The 15,989-nt window shown below is 35.3% G+C and overlaps 1 protein-coding gene across 3 annotated transcripts in view; it reads left to right on the forward strand.

Moving 5' to 3' along the window:
- USP12 (ubiquitin specific peptidase 12) overlaps positions 1-15,487 on the forward strand; it is a 41,112-nt gene extending 25,625 nt beyond the window's left edge. For 2 of the 3 annotated variants that reach the window (XM_064504989.1, XM_026108880.2), the window contains exons 5-9: positions 5,118-5,194; positions 5,422-5,505; positions 8,359-8,556; positions 10,594-10,672; positions 12,759-15,487. In XM_064504989.1, the coding sequence (XP_064361059.1) occupies positions 5,118-5,194; positions 5,422-5,505; positions 8,359-8,556; positions 10,594-10,672; positions 12,759-12,860 (540 nt within the window). In that variant the 3' untranslated portion in view covers positions 12,861-15,487. The remainder of the gene's footprint in view (positions 1-5,117; positions 5,195-5,421; positions 5,506-8,358; positions 8,557-10,593; positions 10,673-12,758) is intronic. The other variant, XM_064504990.1, reaches the window with a different exon arrangement.
- The last annotated feature ends 502 nt before the right edge of the window (positions 15,488-15,989 follow it).

The following is a 15,989-nucleotide window of genomic DNA, read 5'->3' on the forward strand; positions in this document are numbered from 1 at the left end:
GTAAGTCTGTATTTATTCTGTAAAACAAATCCTTCACGTTTTCAGAACTCATTTATCTCAGCAAACTAACATAATAGACTGATTTCTTTCTTTGGAAATCTTATGTTTGTATGAACATTCATGTTTTTTTCTTTGTTATTGAGACTATTTCAGCAACTAATGCATGAGTTCTGGGAAAAAGCTGCTGGTCAATTTTTAGGAAAATGACCAATTGAATTTTGTCAGTATGGTCATAACCAACTCCAAAATTTAGATTCCAGTTGATATATTTCTAAGAGCAATGAAGCCTGATATTTGGGGATATGGAGTTTTTTTTCAAACTTACTGTCTTAATGACTTAATGTTACACTTAGTCATATTTTCCAGAAATAAGCATTCTGAATCAGTTTTCACAGGTTTCTAGTTTTTAAATTTAAAGCCATTAAAATCAAGATATTGTGATTTGCTTTTGGCTTTGAGACATTAGACTGGGATTTTCAAAGAATGTTGTTTTGGTGTAGGAAAAGTAATTCTTTCTTAAACTTCTCTCCACAGGCATTCTTGTACTGCTATAACCTAAGAAATAAACGCCCATTTTGAAAAAGAGCTATCCTAAAATTTTGTTTGAGAAGAGTTCCACAATAAGAAAAAACATGTATTTCAAAAAAACTTACAATTGAATTTTACCTGCTTGAGAAAGATAAAAAGCAGCACAATCCAAAAATTACAGTAATTGTGTTATGGTCTGTGCTTTAAATATTGTAAAAAGCTAAATGACTATACTTTTTGTATGACTCTTCATACCTGTTTTCCTTAACAAAATTGGGTAACACACATATTTCAGTGTGATGTTGGAAATGATGAATTAGTTGGATTAAATCCATATATTTCTTACGTCTTTTCCTCTGTCGTATAGAAATCTCACTTCTCTTTTATGTCAAAGAAAATAGCTTCTTAATGTCATAGGTAATACAACTGCAGGCTTCAGTTAGGCTACTGTATTTTAGGTGCTGATTTCTAACTACCATCTCTCTTCCTCCCCCCGCGCCCCAGCAGATTTCCCCCTCTTTAATGATTATAATATATCAACTGTCATTTGCTTCTTTTTTATTCCTCAAACAGAATCTTTCTTTTTTTTTTTTCTTGAGACATGAATTTAGCTTAGTCTGAATCCATACTTTTGCTTGCTATGTCAAAGTGAATTATTCCTATCAAGCTTTTGATCTACATGCAGTCCTTAATGCAACTTCAAAATACTGGTATGCTCTTACCAGCATTTTTTTTTTCTGGTTATCTGACCTATCACAATTTTGAGAGTTTTACTAATATTGCTCTAGTTTGCAATGTTCTGTTTTTCTCTTAGCTGTTGCTGAACAAGATATGCCATGTCAGTTTACAGCTGTGCCTCCTTGACCTGTTGCATTTTAAAGAGTATTCCAAGCCAAAATGTTCTAATACACATTGTTTTTTTAAATATATTTTGGGCCTTTATATTTCAAGTCCTAATAATCTTAAAACTATCTCATCAGCTTCTGTCTATTCAATGTATCGGCTTCTGTGTATTCAAAAACTAGTTGCCTGAAAATAGGCACTGAAGTATGTATTTAGACTCATTAAATGAGTAATAGCACTGTGAAGAGTGTCTTATTTTCAAACATAGCATGTATGATTGTTTCAATGTTTACTGGAAGCTGCTGGTATTTAGAGTCTTTCAGTGTTTAGAGATATAACCTAAACTCTCAGCAGTACTTGAATATAGTTCATGCAGAGGTTTACACAGCAATAAAGGTTGAATTGGTTCCTTTTAATCATAAGTCAATAACTTTGGTGTATTTTTGGCCTAAATGGAATATAATGCTTGCTTAATAATATATTTTGGAATATAATAATATGGAATATAATGCTTACTTAAAATACAATATATCTTTTCTCCAAATGTGAATGATCATCTTTTAAGTGGCCCAAACTACTTAATGTTATTAAAATCAGCATGGCAAGATTTTATTGTGCTTTTGGCTGTCCTGATTATAGAAAAGACCTTCTTTCCAGGACACGCTGTCTCATTAGTCTTTCTTTGATCTAAGAGGTTAATAGACTATTTAAAGATTCATCCTCCATTTAACATCTGAATATGGAGGGTAGAATATAAAGAATGTAGAAATGGGTTTTTTTGAACAAAGATTTATGTCTTGGGTCAAGCTACATTATAACGTAACTTATTTATGGAACAGATTGTAAGTTGTCTTTACATGCTGTTAATGTGATTCCATGTTATGGTGCCTTCCCCCTCCTTCGCAGAGAGGCAGTATAATGAAGTAATAGGAATTTGTGGCTAACTGATTTAAAAAAAAAAAAAAGTTATCCAGCAGTTCATTGATTTTATAGAGTTTTCCTCAAGATTTAAGGAAAGCCTGATAGTAAACCAGACAATAATGTAATTGACTTGATTAAGATTAAAACTGAATACTTGAAATAGCTAAATGTGGGGAGTACTTGTATCAAGAAAAAGGGGAAATGGTCTTAGCTGAAAAGTATCACACTGATATTCAGAATGTTTGTCTTCAGCTGATGGTCTTGCTATAGTTTTACTGCAACTGTGCAGGTCATGTATTTCTTCTTTATCTCAGTTCTACTTCAAAGAACTTAAAGGAGGCAATAAGAATAAAAATCTCAGTGGTCTCTCTTACAAGAATATCATAGAAGCCTTAACTATGTCCTATTTCTCCCCCCGCCCCTCTCTTCTAAACCCATGATAAAGCATGTCTTTCTGAGTATTAGTCTTCTGGGTTTTGTGCTCTGTGTGGCATTGTTCATCGCACTACAGCTGACCTGTCTAAGTGCAGATTATATCTGTGAGGTCAGGACATCATACCATCCACTGCAGCCAGAATGCTGGGACACCCAAATTCTTCACTAATACTCAGATGCTCATACTGTATTTGGAGAACTCATATGGCTATCTGAACACATCAGGGCTTGATTCTGCAAGCAGTGAAGTTTTCTGACTGTGTCCCTCCTTGTGTCATTGTATAGATAATTGAAATTTATAGCATTGGAGATGAATCAGTTCTAGCCTAAGGAACTTCCAATGGTATCTACTTGAAGCAGAACTTCTAGACAAGAGGGGGTTTTTTTTCCTAGAATGGAGGATGATTTTTTTTAACTAAAACTGTTTGAGTTAACATAAATTAACTTTTCAAACACTAATATTGGAAGAGTCTTGAGAAATAAAGAATAGCAATTTCTAAATAATCAGCATAGCTGGAAAGAGTCCACTCAGCTATTCTTCTTTCAGTAGAACCTTTAATGGTTCTTAATCATCCTGAGTATTCAGTGGACTGGCTAACCTGAGAGAAGTTCTTGAAGGCAGCATCGTCAGTATATCATTCAAATGGGAAGAATTTGTGTTGTGAACTGCTGGTTTCAGTACCAATCTCCTTTTAAACCAAGCACAATACATCCTATCCTCTTCTCTGTTCCCCACCCTCCCTTCCAGAATCTAAGCGTGATAAATGTATATGGAATTTTTACTGTTCCATGGAATTTTCTTTGATTAGACTAAGAGAGAAAGAAGTATCTAACTGCATGTCTGAATAACACTGATCACAGGACTCCTTTATTCCAGCTGAAGGCTGCAGCAGAATGTTTTCTAGAACTACTGATCCTTTCTGAGCTGTTTTAAATCCCTAGGCTAAGATGATTTTCACTCAGACTTCTTAATGTTCCATACTGAAGTATGATAATTCTGTAAGTCGTTTGCAATGGGATTTTTTTAAGAATTGTTCATATTCACATGCCTAAACAATAGGGATATCCCCAAAGAAATGAGAAAATGAGAATGGCACGCTGAAGATGCAGGTGACTTTTTTCAATCCTATGAAGACATCCAAGATGTTTTTAAATGTTCTGTGATCCCTTTAGAAGACTAACCATTACACTTCAGCATTTAAATGATGCTGTAGAAGTGATGTATACTGGCCTAGTGGCATATTTTCTGTACACATATACATAATCTCTTACAGATTAGCTGCAGAAGAGTGGGAGAAATCTTTCCCTAGTCCCATTACAGATGTTAGCAGAAACCTTCAATGTAATTTCGTAAGTTTTTGGATTTGCCCAGTGATGATAATTCTCAAAAACAGTTGTCCTAACCACCTTTATTTTTCTTTTTTTCCTCCATGTATGCTGCCTTTAGTAACTGCATGCTTCTTATCTCTTGATAATCAAACAACAACTTTTCAAATGTGTCTTTATTTTAAGTTGAAAAGGGAACTTAAATTTCACATGTCTTAAAGATGAACTTATGTTCATTTTCCTGTAGCTGTTTCATTTCTGCCCTTTCCGTCAAGAAACTGCAGACAGACATCTTTTCTAAAAACATTGTCTCATTGGTGACATTGAGTGTATTCAGATGTGGAGGGGAAACACTAGCAGACAAAAGTTAAGGTTGCAGTTTGATATTTCCTAAGCCTTTTAATAACATAGTTATTATGTGGGTTTCACCCATCACCATTCAGGATTTGTGATGGAAGTTCTCCTTTGCTTCCAGGGTTTTCTTTTGTAATTTAATTGATTTTCTAATATTTTTTGTAAGAAATAGCTATGCACAATTCTGCCCCTGTCAGACCAAGTCCCAAGCTCTCATTTACCGACAAATTTGCTTTCTGTTGCTCATTTAAGAGCATGATGATTCTAGCACTCATGTTTTGAAGCCTATTTCTGGCTATCTGTTAGGCACACTTGATAGGCAAATATGTATCTTCCAGTGAGAGGGAATCATAGGGGAAGAGCAGAGGTGAGAGCACTACGGAGAAGAAGAATCCCAGTGATTGCATTCCTTTCAAAAGAGTGAGGTATAGAAAGAACTTGATATTAATATTCATGAGCTGAAATCACAACAAAATGACAAGACATTATATTCCCCCCCCCCAGACACATATACACTTCCATCTTCCTATTTCCAAACAAAATTAGAGATCTAGCAAACCTCTTAAATACAAAAGCCACTTGTCACAATTTGTTTAAAGGCTATTCTAAGGTAAAAGATACATTCTCTCAAAAGTAAGTGATGCTGAAAAACCAAGGTAAATCAGTATAACTAGTTTTATCTATAATATGTTGGACCTTTTTTCCTGCAGATAAGCAGCAAAGATGAAGACTTCTTAGACCTTTCAGTTGATGTGGAGCAAAATACTTCCATCACTCATTGTTTAAGGTAGATACAAAAATCTGAACTTAATCTTAATTTGTCTTTCATCTTTTAAAAGATGAAAGCGAGAAGTAAAAATAAAAGTTCACATTCATTTGACTTAGCAAATTTTTGGCTTGGGTAAACTAGAATGTAAAAATCATGTGTTTATAACTTTTTAAAATGGCTGTATGTTTCAAATAAGAAACTACTGTCTATAGCTTTTCTTGTTTTTTTTTTTTTTTAACACTCAGGGGTTTCAGCAATACAGAAACTCTGTGCAGTGAATACAAATATTACTGTGAAGAGTGTCGCAGTAAACAAGAAGCACATAAAAGGTACATCAAACCGTGGAGAAAAAAATCCTACCTTTAAATAACTCTTGTATTTCATTATATATGTGTGTGTATTGGGCAGGGAAGAGGGTTTTTTATCCCTTAATCGTCCTCAGTCATCTTCTACTAAAGAGTAACTTGGTTGCATTGCTCTTGCTTGAATTCAGTGAGCCTACTTGCAGGAGTAATAGGAATGCATGTAAAGCACTTTGGGAGGTATTCGATCATGATTTATTTTAAGAAGGAAAAATATAATGGTCTTAAGCCCAAAAACAAGATAAAAAGAACAGTGCAAAAAAACTAACAGTGACTAATCAAAGGTTATGGGTAATGATCAAAAATCAGTGATTTCATGTGACTTTTTAAATTTGTTTTTTTCTAAATTAAATAAAACCTGTTTCATGGAAATTTGATAAGATAGGAAAAACTGATAGAGTAAACGCATTAAAGCAGGTTAATAGAGTAAACACATTAAAGCAGGTTAATTTTTACGGTTGCTCTAAGAGACAGTTTCGTATTGCTTTTTTTCTGACACAGTCAGAATGAAGCTCATAATGTTTCATTTATGTTAACTGAGTTTCAGATTTCTTGGAAATGTGTAATTAGGTGTGCTAAATTTTGCTTGACAATGCTCCTGAAAAGCAGCAGAAATGCTGTGGAAGCCTGACCCCCCGCGCCCCCCCCGCCATACACACATTTCTTGCCTGTCCAATATTGCTTTTACTCTTGTTCACATCTTCAAACAACTATGATTTGGGGTACTGTGCTGTATTTATTATCTGAGGAAGTATTTGGCTGCTTATAGATGAGTTGCAGGGATGGGAACATTTACATGCTGTACTGGTTATACCACTGATTCTGGTTATTTGGTTTACCATAGATTAAACGCATGGCTTTTGGCATATCTCTTATGCAAAGTCTACGTTGACACATTACCTAAGCTTACTAACTGGTGTATGTTAGAGGGTTGTGAAGCCAGGTCTATCCTGTTGTTTTCTGTTGGCTTAGCTCTTTTACTGCATGGGAGATAATGTGATCCCCAACCAATGTAAGCTGTGTTGACATAAACCTGTGCTGTAGGTGCTGCTGTATTGGCAAAACACAGCTTTTATTGTTTATATTTTGTTTTTCACGTGGGGCTTAAGTTGAGTTGCACTATATTGATGATTTTCTTCTGTTTCTATAAGAAGTTTATCTGTGATAGTGTCTACTCAACTAGGAAAAGTGGTACAGTGGATTTCTTCACCAGCAAAAGAGCTCCAGTTGTCAAACAGAGTTGCACTATAAGAAGAGGACTTTCATTTTGAAAAAAATGTTTACCTTCAAATGTTAGAGACTGTAAGAGAACTGAATTTTTACAGTGAATTTAAACAAGGAGTATGTATAAAAAGAATAGTGCATGGACAGACACTAACACAAAATAGTAGGTTCAGCAGAAGCGTAAAGATAGTAGATTCCAGTCAAAGGAATTTGTTGTTTAAAACTTTCCATAAATTGTTACTTATTCCAAAGGTAACATATTATTAGTACTACCTACTGTGAGCTTAAGAACCTTTGACAAATGTATGCCTTTTTTTTGAAATAGACCAGAAATAATGCCCATATCTCAGTAATATAACAAAAATATATTAACTCTCCCTAAAAATAGTTTCTTCTGTCATCTGTCTGCCTTTCTGCCTTTCTGCCTTTCTTCCTTTTTTTTCATTTATTGGTTCCCTTCCAGGCCATGGAGAAAACTTGGATCTAATAGTCTCCTGCAGGTTACTATCACTGTAAATTTAATGAGAGAAAAGGAAAGAAAGTGAGTTTCCAAGGATTTTGTCTCCAGCCCCCTACCTTTTGAAAAAGGATTGCTGTACAGACATCTTGTATGGTCTTAGTAGACACATCTGAAACCTTCACTGGGCTGTATTGTTGAGGCTTTTGAGCTATCTTTTGGCACTGAAGGCAGTTTGACAAATTCAGCACAGTACTGATCTGAGGCAATTAACTGTGCCAAGAAGCAAAGCACTCTAGCTTGGGTGCTTCATTAATATGGGCAAATTTATCACCCAGTGAGCAGAAGTCTCTATTCACTGTCACGCCAGCTGTGCTTGGCTGGTGAGGACTTGTAGGCACTGAGGTGTGATCTCAATGTCTCAAATTAGGGAAAGGGGCTAGTGAGCCCTCAGTAAAGCTAGATTCACACTTTCTAGCTATTACTGCCATAAAGTAATGTTCCAACGTACATACAAAACTGCTGTGCTAGACCCTAACCTTATCTCGTTTGGGTAGTGTGAGGTAAGGTGAGTAACAGTATACTATTTGTATCCCTTAGCAATATTAAATGAGTGGTTTGATATAAAAACCTGCAGTAATATATGTAACAAAATGCTGTTGCTTATTTTATAATGCTTGTTTGACTTGGCCAGTTTACTAGGAAATTCAAATGGAACAGGATCTCTGAAACAACTTTGTTGCAATAGCTCTACTGTATAGCAAGTGGGATGTAGGTTTTGCTTTTGGGAACTCAGGAAAGCTAGGGGGAGGTATGTTTAAAAATTGAATTCTGCTCTATGCGGTCGTTATTCCTCAGTTATTAAGTGAGTTGGTCACAGCTCTTTTTTAGCATATTTTTTTAAATACGTTTGCAGTTCTCTCAATTGTTAAAATCTACTCTTAGTTTAAGCAACAGAACAAACTGCTATTAGCTTTGTGATATAGGACGTGCTCAGTATTTGTTAAACAGCTGATCATGTGAACATCTTTTAATGCTTGCACAATTTTTTAGAGTTTAGTAGATGAGTTTTCTGTTTGTCAACATCAGCACTTTTGCTGGATATTGGAAATGCTAGATTTTTTTTTTTTTAATTTCAGGATGAAAGTAAAAAAGCTGCCTATGATTCTAGCTCTCCACTTGAAGAGATTTAAATATATGGATCAGCTGCATCGATACACAAAGCTTTCTTATAGAGTAGTTTTTCCTTTAGAGCTTCGTTTATTTAACACCTCAGGAGATGCCACCAATCCTGACAGAATGTATGACCTTGTTGCTGTGGTAGTTCATTGTGGAAGGTAATAACTGTATTTTATGTAAAGGATCTTTGTATGAGCTTAACTATGTTTAAAAAAAAAATTGTTAAAAAAAGTTTCATAACTCTAACAGCATTTAAAAGTCTCTTAAAAAAAAAAGAAAATTCTCTTAGGAAGGAAAACATTTTAGAACAGATGTTCCTATATACAGCATTTCCTTTAATATTTCTTTCTTTTACAGACCTGAGCAACATTTTCTGAAGTATGAATTGTGTTGATTAGTTTGTTTTCTTGCTGTCAAAGTATGACTGGTAGATTTGTATTAGATTTTGCTATATTCAACAAACCTTTTTTTAAGTCTTAAAATCAGGGCTGCAGTACAAACTACTTACTGAGGAGATTAAAAAAAAAACTCTAAGTGGGAAATGATTTAACATCTAGAATCACAGAATAATTTACATTGGAAGGTCAACTACTTCAACCTCAAAGCAGTGATAACTTTGACATTAGATTAAGTTGCACAGGACTTTGTCCAGTCAAGTTTCAGAAATCACTAAGGAAGGACATTTCACTACCTTGCTGGGCTATGGTTCCAGTCCATCAGCATTCTCGCTGTGGATTTTTTTTGCCTTATATCCAGTCAGAATCTCCCTTGCTGCAGTTTGTGACCTCTTCCTCTTGTCCTTTCAATGTGCATTTCTGAGCTCTGCCTGGCTCTGTTTTCTTTATAACTCCTCCTCTTTAGGTAGCGGAAGACAGCAGTTGGATCCCCCACTTAATCTTCTTCAGGCCAAACAAAACGAGCTCCCTCCATCTCTCTTCATCCATATTGTGCTACAGTCCCTTGACCACCCTGGTTACCCACCACTGCACTTCCTCCAGTTTATCAGTATCTTATACTGACAAGCCCACATCTGGAATCCCATGTCCAGTTCTGGGCCCCAGAGTGCTGAGTAGAGAGAAACAATCACTTTGCTGCTGACTGTGCTCTTGCACTGCAGCCCTGTATGTAGTCAGCCCCATCACCAAAATGATGTGCTGTTGTTGACTAACAACTCAACTCGCTGGGCCCACGGGCCCTTTTCTGCAGAGCTGCTGCCCAGCCAGTGGGTTTCCAGCCTGTACGGTTGCATGGAGTTATTCCAGTGCAAGACTTTGAATTTGTTGAACTTCATGAAGTTCTCATCAGCTCATTCTTCCAGCTTTTTGAGGTCCCTCAAAATGGACAAGTACACATACATGTCGCTCACAGATGGTAGCCTTCCCGCCCCAATCTAGACATAGGAAAAATTGTATGAGTGCCATTAGTCAGTTAAGGGAGTTCCAGAACTGTTTAGTAGTTGTCCACTTTCAGAACTAGCTGAACCTTACAACTGAAAGTGTATTGTTTCCTTGACTGAAATCTGATTAATATATAGGACACGTTAAGATACAGGTTTTTTTTCTGTAGTAGTTGTGGAGAAATTTCTTGTCTGTCGTAGCCTAAAGTGCTGTGCATTAGAACTGTTTGGATTTAATTGGGAGCCCTTCTCATTGCTGTGAGAATTCTTGAGACTTCTGAGCTGTCAGTTTAATTCAGTTTTCTCTTAGAGTGGAGGGTTTTTTGCTTGTTCGTGCATCAGTTATAGTGATTCCTGATTGAGACTGTAGATGAACAGCAGCTCTACTTGTTTTTCTTCATGAAGATAAGAAGTGGTTTGGAATTAAGTCCATTCTTTTGTAACATCAGAATGTTTTCTTGAGTTTTTCCTTCTCTCTCTCTGTCTCTCTCTCTTTTTCTTTCTTTTTTTTTTTTAACTTCATTTGTATTTTTGATGCCTGTGCTGCTTATTCCTCATTTGGAATTATAATCCTTTTTTAAGCACAATATTAAATGTAAAGATAGGTAAGACCTTCCTGTGAAGACCATTTAAGTGGGGAAAGAAAAAGGAAAAGAAACATGCAAACAGAAACTGTACTGGTGTCTATTTTAATTATTGTTAAATGTTGCTTTTCTACAAGAAAAACACTTCAATGAAATAGTTTTCTACATACATATGTGTTATGATTTATGTTCTTTTTCTAAATTTTATTTTACAGTGGCCCTAATAGAGGACATTATATTGCAATAGTGAAGAGTCATGATTTTTGGTTGCTTTTTGACGATGATATTGTAGAGGTAAGCTTTGTATAACCCTGGCCTTTTTTCCCCCTCCTAGCCAGAGCACTTGTGTTCCCTATGTATGTGTGATTACTTAAAGTGAAAGGACTGGTATGCTAGTGAGAAGAGGGTTCGACCCCAATGTAAATGAGTGGTAACTGTGAGTGCAGAGCTGCACCTTATGGTGTGACTCTATGATAGTTTGAATTGCGTTTTGGTTTTTATACTTCTTGAGAGAAGCTTCTCTGCATATGGCCAGCCTCTTTCTCCTTTGTTCAGTAAACTATTCCTGTGGCCAGAATATATGGCAAATAGAGATATAGAGAAGTTGAGTTAAATTGGAAGGATTTGTTGGAGGAATTGCTTGTTCATAGTTTTTTTTTTTAGGAGCTTCTGATATAAGATAATGGCCTAGTCACATTGTTCTATTGAATATCCTGGATTGCTTCAGAAGAAGGTGCAACAAATATCAAAGTAGGCAGAAACTTCAGGTTTCTGAGATTTCACGCTGAAACTTGAAAGCTAACCCTGGAAACAGGAGCCTTTTGCTTCTGAAAATCTTACTAACATTAACCATGCTTCCAGATACTCCTTATTATTCAAAAAAATTCTTTCAAATGTTTCTAAATCTTTATCAAGGACTTGTAGTAAATTACTTTTAACTAGTTTTTTGGAACAGCAGTATTCCCTTCACCAGTTTTGACTTTCTCTCCAAGAATAAAAGGTAACTCATTAAACTGAAAGGTGACAAAGAGCAGAAACTGCTGGTGTCCCTATTCTTTTATCTTGTCTTAGGTTTTTTTATTTGTTCTGTCATCTTCCTTCACGCCTCCCCCTTGTCTATGCTTATGCATGGACAGAGGTACGACTGTATTGTCCAGATTCTTTTTCTGACCTTATTTGGATTAATTAAACCTGTAAAATGAATAGTGTGTATTTTTCCTTACAATACACAGGAACTGCATAATTAAAAAGAAAAATGAGTGAGACAGGAGTTGGACTTACTGTGTTAATTGACAGGACAAGTAAGCATATTGAGGAGTTCTTTCCTGCAAGCCACGTTAAAGACTCTTTTTCACATAAGGGAAAGTAAAAGGATTGCCTCTGTATCCTGTCAAGATACAGTGTAAATAGAAATGTTGTCTATAGGGTCGAAAGTTTGCTTTTCTACAGGGAGAGCAGATGGAGTTGTGGTAGATCTCATATCATTTCACAAACATTAGGGACAATCTCTCCTTGCAATTCTAAGCAATAATACTTGGCAGTAATGTATTTTTTTCTCTTAGCTGTTCCAAAGAAGAAAGAAAGAATATTTTTGCTCTTTGATCTAAAATATCTCACTGCCTGCTAGGCGCATGGTTCTTCAAGTTTGAATGACTCTTTCATTCCAAATAATGGGAATGAGATTAAACATGAAGTCTGCCTAAGTGAAGGAAAATTTTATCTTTCCACCTTTTTGTTGTCTGTAACCTAATTGCCCTTGATTTAAAATGCGACAGGAGAGTTTGCTTTTAGTTTCAGTTTCTTTTGTTTACAAAGACATTGACGGTGAAAACCTGACTATACTCTTTTCACCCTCCAGTAGCTTTACATCTTTCCCCCGAGAAACTTGGTTATAGGAGGCTTTTCCGACTAGTATGATCACAGGCAAATGTTGTTTATGACAAACTTTTTTCAAGTTAGTCTTCCTTCCTTGCCTTCTCTGTATCCTCATCTGCAGTTTATTGGCTTACACAGTTTAGTTTAGTAATGACGGTCTGTACATACAGTCTTCATATTGATTTTAAAGTTTCAGTGGGGCAGTGTTTTCTTTAAAACTTCCTTTTCTGTGATTTTTTTTTCCAAGTACTGCACCTAAAGTTGCATGCGTAACAGGTTCATGTAATACTAAAAACATAAATATATGATACCATCTGTGCAGTTGATGGGAGGGAGGGAAACCAAAGCATAAAAGATTTAAGAATTACTTGGATTTTATTACTTTCTGAAAGAAGTGAAAGTTATTTTTGTTTGATATTGAGAAGAGTTTTTAGAGTGAAATTTCATGTAATGTATGTTTTATACAAGATATTCTTACTTCAAATTTTGGGGTTTTTGTATACAGAAAATTGATGCACAAGCTATTGAAGAATTCTACGGGTTGACATCAGACATCTCAAAGAACTCTGAGTCTGGTTACATCCTCTTCTATCAGTCTCGGGATTGAGGGGGAACTGTAGTGAAGAGAGATTCTTATGCCTCGCTTCTTCTCTAACTATCTTGGAATGGAGCAAGCACTGAAGAAAGGAATGCAGGAAGCTCCAGGGGCAGTAGCACAGTTTGCACACAACTAAGCAAAGAATTTGAGATTTTTAAAACCTTCGTATCATTTTCATTTTATTTGCTCAGGTATCATGTTGACTACACATCTCCATTGCATCCCATAAGCAAAAAGAGAGATACCAGCCACTCCTGCAGGAGCTTTCAATAGCTGATATTATCTTTGTGGTCCTAATTCAAACCCCATTAAGGTCACTGGAGAACTTTTCATGGACTTCAGTGGAATTTGAATCAGGTTCTAACTGCACTGCCAGATTAGTGCAATAGGAGTATTAGAAATCTGATATTTTTTACAGACTTCTTGTATAAAAGGTAAAGGACTTTTTGTGAACTTCATTTCCTGTACTTAAGTTTGAAAGAATGAGGTTGGGAGGGTTAGTTTGTAAGCAAGAAGATATATTTGGGCCCAACACAATTGCCTTCTTGGTGGTAGTAGTTTAACTGAAAATATGAACTGGTGTCAGGGAGGCAAGTATGTTTTTCTTCTCTGAAGAAGCTTACGTTATTTATAATGTATGATCGGGAACAATCAGTCAAGATTATGGCTTTTAATCTCCGTTTGGGGAAAGATTTGGTTTGTAATAGTTTATTTTTATTTATAAATTATTGTAACTTCTTAGGATCCTGTGTGTTGTCCTTTATTCTAACAAGTATTGGAATTTTTTTATATTGATTTGAATTAAAACTAATTATCTTTAAGTGTTAAAAAACAGCCAATATAAATTCTAAAAGCAATGCCTACAATGTCTTTAAAAATGAATAATACAGAAGAGAGATTTCCTTCTGGAGGAACTGGTATCTGAGTATGCTACTTTATTTAATTAAATTAGAATATTCTCTGTGCATTACTGGGTGAAAAAAGTGATCAAACTACTACATAGAAGACTTTAAGAATGCATATCATAAGCAAATGATGGTGCAGTGGTGGTATACTGGTCTTCATAATTCTTTGTTTCTTAATGATTCAAACTCTAAGCAAATTAGAATGACCTGGATCGAAGTAAACAGTTTTCAGAATATTATTCCCTTTCCAGAAAATGGATCCACTTCAGTTACCAGTGGCATGGGTGACTATCTCAAAAAACACTCAAGGCCTCAAATGTAAAATATGTCTGAGTAATAAAAAAAATTAAAAAAAAAAAAAAAAGCTTGGAATTTGATGAAGCTGAAGACACCACATTCCTTTAAAAGTAATAACAATACTTAGGTCCTGTAGGGTGAATTTTTCTGAAACTAAACAGTTTACCTTATGAAACAGCATTAAGAATTAAATCTTGATCCAACACCTTATATGTAAGAAATGTGAACTATTGTGATTTGACATTCTTCCACTTACCAATATTCTTTGTCTGACAGTAACTGAATGTAATTTCTGCAGAATCATGGGATATGCATTTCAGATTATGGCAGTCAGGCCTTGGATGTCCTTGTCACCCCTCTTCAGCTAGTAGTTTTTACATTATCTTAGTTTTCTGAGGTTATTTTATTGATGCTCTTTAAACTTTTTAAAAGAATGTCTCCTGTCTGCTGCTATAACTCACTGTTTACTTACCTGTATCTTTTAGCTCAGGAAATGACTTCACCTATACATTCAGTTGAACAAATCTTTAACAGGGTCACTAAATAAATTGGGCTATTTAACAACTGTCATACTGTAACAAATTGCTTTTATAAAATGCAAAGTTTCTAAAGCTCTGGCTTGGTTATAATTCTTTTATATAAAATTATGTATCATGATTAAACTACCAGCATTTTAAAGAAAAGCTTGGATACTATGGGAGATGCGTACAAATATAACAGATCGGATTTAAAGGATTCCAATTATTTTAAAACCTTTTTTCAGATTTTAGTGGAAAAAGGGTTAAAGGGTGAAGCAGTTGGTTAATGGTGCCTGTTAGAAGGATGAAGTCCTTTGCATACTAAAGGTACAGTAATGTAAAAGAGTTGTCATATTACTTTTTCCTAATTGGCAAATGTTCGGTTATCTGTTTTTGGTTTGGGGTTTTTTTTTTTTTTTTGGTGTAGTTAAAAGCCAAGTTTAGTAGCTTAATATTTTATACCGTAACAATATTTAAAACATTTTTGTTTTCACTGGTAGCCACAAGATATTTTGTTTTACTCCTGCAATGTATTTTTATAAAATACTGACTCTTATTTTGTATAGGCATTTTGAAATAGTATTCCAAATGATATATTTCATTTTACTTCCAGTGCAGCTGAAATAATCATAACTTCTTGATTAAACTGGTATCAGAAACTGCAACATACTTTAAAAAAGAGTGGGGAGGGGGGGAAGAGCAGGGAAGTACAAAGTATAACTGATTGCTGTGTAAAGTGTTACAGAATTATTTCTTGGTTGTAATACAATGGGAAGTGTGGGAGGATTGTCAGTTGTTGTAAATGGTGGAAATGATTTGCTGTGTAACTATGTAAATGTTAATTGGGACTACAGTCCCCTATTTTGTATATTGGAGCAAAAACTTCTATTAAATAAAGTATGTTCTCTAAAGGTAAGTACTGTATCCTTTGTAAATCCCTGATGGTCAGTCAGCTGCTTTTTGTGCTTTACAGTGTTTTCAAACCTACAAAAAGTAAGTAGAATTTCCTGCACTAAGATAACTACCCTGAGCCATGGAGGGACAAGTGTGTTTGTACATGCTGCATCACATATATTTCTAGATCTTTTGTTATGAGAATTGTTCTGTGGAATTCATGTTTTTGGTGTACTGTACTTCTCTGGAATTAGATTTTGTTAGTTTCTGAGGTAGAGAAGAGGGAGTGTTTTCAAATACCATTCTTTCTTGATTTTCATTTCCTCAAAAAGGTACCTTGCTATAAGATATGTATCTGAATTACCGAAGCGTTTTTTTGGATCCCCACTTTGGGGGAGGGGGAAGGGAAGGAAAGGAAGATGAGAGTGTTTACAGTATTTACATATGAGAGAGACTGACCAAAGAGTTGCATGGCCAAGAGTCCAGCATCAGAAGAAAAAGATACAGCTGGTTAGAGTATCCAT

This window comes from Dromaius novaehollandiae, chromosome 1 (assembly GCF_036370855.1).
Source record: "Dromaius novaehollandiae isolate bDroNov1 chromosome 1, bDroNov1.hap1, whole genome shotgun sequence".
In the NCBI taxonomy this organism is placed as follows: domain Eukaryota; kingdom Metazoa; phylum Chordata; class Aves; order Casuariiformes; family Dromaiidae; genus Dromaius; species Dromaius novaehollandiae.